Here is a 6,989-nt window from a genome sequence, read left to right on the forward strand (position 1 = left end):
GTAGTAATAATTCGGCATACAGTAAATAATTTTTCTGGATTTCCTGAATCAGAAATGCCCTAACTAAACTGTTGTTCTGGTCTGTCCTCTCTAGAGGTTATGGCGAAGGTGACGACAGATGGTATCTAGATGCATGGAAGGGATAATTTGACCAAGAACAGTGTGAACCTCAACTCCCCCTAACCAGCTGAAGCAATGGCGACAATGGCGTTCAGTATGGTCCTTCTACCGTGAGACCTGAGTCCGAGCCAGCAACCTGTACACAGCATCCAGTCGAAGCTATCAACTGCCTTTTCTCTCATGCCTTTTCTCTCAGGAGTGCGACATGAGTCCACGTGGAGTGAGCATGGAGAGAGTTCCCATCCAAACTTGCTGGTGCACTGGTAGGAAAATGGACAAGACGTAATGGACTTTTAAGGCCAGTGGCGGCTCAGGTGAGAGACATTATCAAGTTCCATCCACTTTGAACATGTGCCATTCGGAGGACGAACTGAAACACTACCTGAAGAAGAACATGAAGAAACGCCAGATGATTGAGTGCCGGAAGGAGGGGGGTGGTCAACCGTGCCCGTAATTGATTTAGGCTTATCCAAAATTGTTAATTTTAGGGTATCAGGTTGATTGTAGAGGTCTGCACACTGCGAAATGTATAATAATTTAGACTAAGAATGCATTGAGATACCAACCTGTCATTACCACAAGTGATGAGAAAAGTTAATGCTTTAAATATAAGATGAATATACTGTATGTCAATGTAAATGTACATTCTGCCAGTATCGGTGTGTGCTAAGTTGAGGGTCTTAAATTAAAGTGATAGAACCAACGTGAAGCACTAAGGACTGTCATTCTAAATTTGGGTTGGATAATTTATCAGTAGTTGTAATTATGATTTGGAAAGGCTATGCCCCTAAAATGTGAGGAGAGCCACTAGATTGTAGCTTGGGCTAACCTTGCCCCAATCTCATTGTTATTTCCATTTTAGTCATTTAGCAGACACTCTTATCCAGAGCGACTTACAGTTAGTGAGTGCATACATTTTTCATACTGGCCCCCCGTGGGAATCGAACCCACAACCCTGGCCTCTCTATTCCCTGTGAAAGTTAATATGCATGTGCCCTAGACCAAATTCGGGAGATCTCTAAAGATGTAGAGAAAATTGGCAATGTTAAAATAATTGTGTAAATTGGCTCTGCAAAACAGAGAGGTTCTTGACTATCTTTTGGCAGGTCAAGGGGGCACTTGTGCAATCATTGGTAATGAATGTTGTACTTTTGACTGATCTCGCCTGAATGCAATGCCACTGTTGCTAAGAATAATTCCCCACAACCAGAGTGGACGCCTGCAAATTGGTTGAAATCCCTGTTTGGAAGTTGGGGATCCCAAATTGCCAAATGGGCTGCAGCGTGTGTTTCTTTTCTTAGATTGTCTAAATTGTGTTATTTAACATGTTGTGTATGTGTGTGTATTTTTGATGAATTCACTCCCTTTAATAGAAGTATAACCTTTATTATGATGACAGTAGTCTTATTCTTTAACTTTGAGTTTTGTTTGAGATTTGGTCTTGAATCCAACATATTCAATTCAGAAGAAAGAGTTGAAGTCGGAAGTTTACATACACCTTAGCCAAATACATTTAAACTCTGTTTTTCACAATTCCTGACATTTAATCCTAGTAAAAAGTCCCTGTTTTAGGTCAGTTAGGTTCACCACTTTATTTTAAGAATGTGAAATGTCAGAATAATAGTAGAGAGAATGATTTATTCCAGCTTTTATTTCTTTCATCACATTCCCAGTGCGTCAGAAGTTTACATACACTCAATTAGTATTTGGTAGCATTGCCTTTAAATTGTTTAACTTGGGTCAAACGTTTTGGGTAGCCTTCCACAAGCTTCCCACAATAAGCTGGGTCAATTTTGACCCATTCATCCTGACAGAGCTGGTGTAACTGAGTCAGGTTTGTAGGCCTCCTTGCACGCACAAGCTTTTTCAGTTCTGCCCACACATTTTCTATAAGATTGAGGTCAGGGCTTTGTGATGGCCACTCCAATACCTTGACTTTGTTGTCGTTAAGCCATTTTGCCACAACTTTGGAAGTATGCTTGGGGTCATTGTTCATTTGGAAGACCCATTTGGGACCAAGCTTTAACTTCCTGACTGATGTCTTGAGATGTTGCTTCAATATATCCACATCATTTTCCTTCCTCATGATGCCATCTATTTTGTGAAGTGCACCAGTCCCTCCTGCAGCAAAGCACCCCCACAGCATGATGCTGCCACCCCCGTGCTTCACGGTTGGGATGGTGTTCTTCGGCTTGCAAGCCTTCCCCTTTTTTCTCCAAACAATACGATGGTCATTATGGGCAAACAGTTCTATTTTTGTTTCATCAGACGAGAGGACATTTCTCCAAAAAGTACAATATTTGTCCCCATGTGCAGTTGCAAACCGTAGTCTGGCTTTTTTATTGCGTTTTTGGAGCAGTGGCTTCTTCCTTGCTGAGCGGCCTTTCAGGTTATGTTGATATAGGACTCGTTTCACTGTGGATATAGATACTTTTGTACCTGTTTCCTCCAGCATCTTCACAAGGTCCTTTGCAGTTGTTCTGGGATTGATTTGTACTTTTCGCTCCAATGCGACAGAACGCATCTCCTTCCTGAGCGGTATGACGGCTGCGTGGTCCCATGGTGTTTATACTTGCGTACTATTGTTTGTACAGATGAACGTGGTACCTTCAGCCATTTGGAAATTGCTTCCGAAGGATGAACCAGACTGGAGGTCTGTGGAGGTCTACAATTTCTCTTTCTGAGGTCTTGGCTGTTTACTTTTGATTTTCCCATGATGTCAAGCAAAGAGGCACTGAATTTGAAGGTAGGCCTTGAAATACATCCACAGGTACACCTCCAATTGACTCAAATGATGTCAATTAGCCTTGACATCATTTTCTGGAATTTTCCAAGCTGTTTAAAGGCACAGTCAACTTAGTGTATGTAAACTTCTGACCCACTGGAATTGTGATACAGTGCATTATAAGTGAAATAATCTGTCTGTAAATAATTGTTAGAAAAATTACTTGTGTCATGCACAAAGTAGATGTCCTAACCGACTTGCCAAAACTATAGTTTGTTAACAAGACATTTGTGGAGTGGTTGAAAAACTAGTTTTTAATGACTAAGACCTAAGTGTATGTAAACTTCCGACTTCAACTGTACATCTCCTTCAAATGTTGATATTTGGTTACAGTGGGGAAAAAAAGTATTTTGTCAGCCACCAATTGTGCAAGTTCTCCCACTTAAAAAGATGAGAGAGGCCTGTAATTTTCATCATAGGTACACGTCAACTATGACAGACAAATTGAGAAAAATTAATCCAGAAAATCACATTGTAGGATTTTTAATGAATTTATTTGCAAATTATGGTGGAAATAAGTATTTGGTCAATAACAAAAGTTTCTCAATACTTTGTTATTTACCCTTTGTTGGCAATGACACAGGTCAAATGTTTTCTGTAAGTCTTCACAAGGTTTTCACACACTGTTGCTGGTATTTTGGCCCATTCCTCCATGCAGATCTCCTCTAGAGCAGTGATGTTTTGGGGCTGTTGCTGGGCAACACGGACTTTCAACTCCCTCCAAAGATTTTCTATGGGGTTGAGATCTGGAGACTGGCTAGGCCACTCCAGGACCTTGAAATGCTTCTTACGAAGCCACTCCTTCGTTGCCCGGGCGGTGTGTTTGGGATCATTGTCATGCTGAAAGACCCAGCCACGTTTCATCTTCAATGCCCTTGCTGATGGAAGGAGGTTTTCACTAAAAATCTCACGATACATGGCCCCATTCATTCTTTCCTTTACACGGATCAGTCGTCCTGGTCCCTTTGCAGAAAAACAGCCCCAAAGCATGATGTTTCCACCCCCATGCTTCACAGTAGGTATGGTGTTCTTTGGATGCAACTCAGCATTCTTTGTCCTCCAAACACGACGAGTTGAGTTTTTACCAAAAAGTTCTATTTTGGTTTCATCTGACCATATGACATTCTCCCAATCCTCTTCTGGATCATCCAAATGCACTCTAGCAAACTTCAGACGGGCCTGGACATGTACTGGCTTAAGCAGGGGGACACGTCTGGCACTGCAGGATTTGAGTCCCTGGCGGCGTAGTGTGTTACTGATGGTAGGCTTTGTTACTTTGGTCCCAGCTCTCTGCAGGTCATTCACTAGGTCCCCCCGTGTGGTTCTGGGATTTTTGCTCACCGTTCTTGTGATCATTTTGACCCCACGGGGTGAGATCTTGCGTGGAGCCCCAGATCGAGGGAGATTATCAGTGGTCTTGTATGTCTTCCATTTCCTAATAATTGCTCCCACAGTTGATTTCTTCAAACCAAACTGCTTACCTATTGCAGACTCAGTCTTCCCAGCCTGGTGCAGGTCTACAATTTTGTTTCTGGTCTTGGCCATAGTGGAGTTTGGAGTGTGACTGTTTGAGGTTGTGGATAGGTGTCTTTTATACTGATAACAAGTTCAAACAGGTGCCATTAATACAGGTAACGAGTGGAGGACAGAGGAGCCTCTTAAAGAAGAAGTTACAGGTCTGTGAGAGCCAGAAATCTTGCTTGTTTGTAGTTGACCAAATACTTATTTTCCACCATAATTTGCAAATAAATTCATAAAAAATCCTACAATGTGATTTTCTAGATTTTTTTTCTCTCAATTTGTCTGTCATATTTGACGTGTACCTATGATGAAAATTACAGGCCTCTCATCTTTTTAAGTGGGAGAACTTGCACAATTGGTGGCTGACTAAACACTTTTTTCCCCCACTGTATGTGACAACGAAACGCAATACAAAAATCCAGCTTGTCTACAAATTAAGAATTGGTGTGTTGGATTCACGTCTCCATCGCAACCAAAAATTTTAGTTAAAGAATTGGACTAAATCAAATAAAACATTTTTGTTTACTTTTAAAAATCCAATGTATTTTCCACGTCACAATACGTTGAAACAACATTGATTCAACCAGTTTGTGCCCAGTTCGATGTTGCCTTTTCTCTCAAGTACAGCATGACTATAGGTGTAGTAGTGCAGCATGCTACTTTTATTTTACCTTTATTTAACTAGGCAAGTCAGTTAAGAACAAATTCTTATTTACAATGACGGCCTACACCGGCCAAATGGCGCTGGGCCAATTGTGCGCCGCCCTATGGGACTCCCAATCATTGCCGGTTGTGATACAGCCTGGAATCGAACCAGGGGGTTTGTTTGTAGTGACACCTCAAGCACTGAGATGCAGTGCCTTAGACCGCTGCGCCACTCGGGAGCCCTATTGCACAGAATGAGTATGACGTTGTATCTTTGTGCAGACAGATCCCTCTACAAACCCTGCATCAGCTCACATTTGACATGAATGCATTGTCAGCATGACACCCGGTTGTAGTGAACACATTTCTGAATGCACAGCTCATTGTTGTTTGGCACTCCTGCTATGACCAATGAAATGAACAACTGTCAAACAACTTTTTGCTTGTTTAGTGTTGAAGTCTTGATTTCAGCCGGTTGAATCAGGCCAGCCCCTGATAATGACACACCCTTTTCTATTTAAACACTTGGTTCTCTGCTAGGAAGCACAGTTCTGCTACTCTGTAACCGTGTGTATTGTTCTCTCTATCCTACAGTGTGACTGTACTGTACTGCTGTGTTATGGCTGGAGGAGGGGTAAGGTTAAGGGGAGCAGCAGCAGGCCTGGTCCTCTCTCTGTGTCTGGTGGTGTCCTGCTGGGCCGGTAAACTCCTGGTGATCCCAGCCGACGGCAGCCATTGGACGGGCATGAAGCCATTGGTGGAGGAGCTGGGTCGCCGCGGTAACCAGGTGGTGGTGGTGATTCCAGAGGTAAGTGGCTCTCTGGGTCCGTCGGAACACACCATCACTCTGACCTACCCCGTGCCCTACACCCAGACCCAGCTCCAGACTATTCAGAGGGCCAACCTGGACACCATCATGGCCTCCGACACCTCCAACGACATCAGCAGGATGTGGAGCTACTACCAGACCCTGACAGTTCTCAGGAACTACACCCGTAACAACTGTGACAGCCTGCTAGCCAACCAGGACATGATGCAGACTCTGAGGGAGCAGGGGTTTGATGCCATGCTGACTGACCCCTTTGAGCCAGTGGGCGTGATTGTAGGAGCACTCCTCTCCCTGCCTGCCATCTACATTCAGAATGGCCTGCCTTGTGGAACGGACCTCGAGGCCTCCCAGTGCCCCAGCCCCCCCTCCTACACCCCCGGACGCTTTACTCACTTCCCTGATCACATGACCCTGAGGCAGAGGAGCGTCAACTTCCTGTGGGCGTTGCTCCGCCCCCTGGCCTGCAGGTACCTGTACTCTGATGTCAACCCTAACCCAGGGGTACTCAAATACCATTTGAGACGGTCCGGTCAGACAAATGTCCTAGGTGGCAAGGGTCCGGATGGATATTGGCATTTATCAGTGTAGTAACAAATGCCCTCCTTGCATCCAATGCGATCCCAAACTGTTGAAACTGTTCACACCCCTCTTATTGGCAGAGAAAAAATTGCAGTTTTAAAGCTAATTTCCTGCAATTATACACATTATGCCATGGAGCGAAGGAAAAGATCCCGACCGAATTCCCTCCATCAAATTGTATATATTTTTTGTTAGGACCCACGGTCCATATTGACCCAGTTTTGGGTCTGGATCCAGTCCGCGGTCTGCCTATTGAGTATGGCTGCCTTAACCCCTGACCTCAAACCCTTGTCCTGCAGGTACCTGTACTCTGATGTCAACGTCATCGCCTCAGAGATCCTGGGGAGAGAGACCACCATCCCAGAGCTGATGAAGAGGGCATCACTGTGGCTGGAGCGCTACGACTTTACCTTAGAGTTCCCCAGGCCTCTGATGCCTAATATGGTGATGATCGGAGGAATTCACTTTGAAGAGCCAAACGAACTGCCAGAGGTAGCTATAAGCTATTGA

At 44.1% G+C, this 6,989-nt stretch overlaps 1 protein-coding gene across 1 annotated transcript; it reads left to right on the forward strand.

Moving 5' to 3' along the window:
- Positions 1–469: 469 nt before the first annotated feature.
- LOC311136318 (UDP-glucuronosyltransferase 1A6-like) lies at positions 470–6,989 on the forward strand (the record flags this gene model as incomplete). Its single annotated transcript, XM_084170439.1, has 3 exons — positions 470–570; positions 5,666–6,367; positions 6,779–6,989. The coding sequence occupies 3 exons, from the start codon at positions 470–472 to the stop codon at positions 6,987–6,989; spliced, it is 1,014 nt and encodes a 337-aa protein (XP_084026565.1).

Source organism: Coregonus lavaretus, assembly GCF_964263955.1.
Source record: "Coregonus lavaretus genome assembly, chromosome: 10".
In the NCBI taxonomy this organism is placed as follows: Eukaryota; Metazoa; Chordata; class Actinopteri; order Salmoniformes; family Salmonidae; genus Coregonus; species Coregonus lavaretus.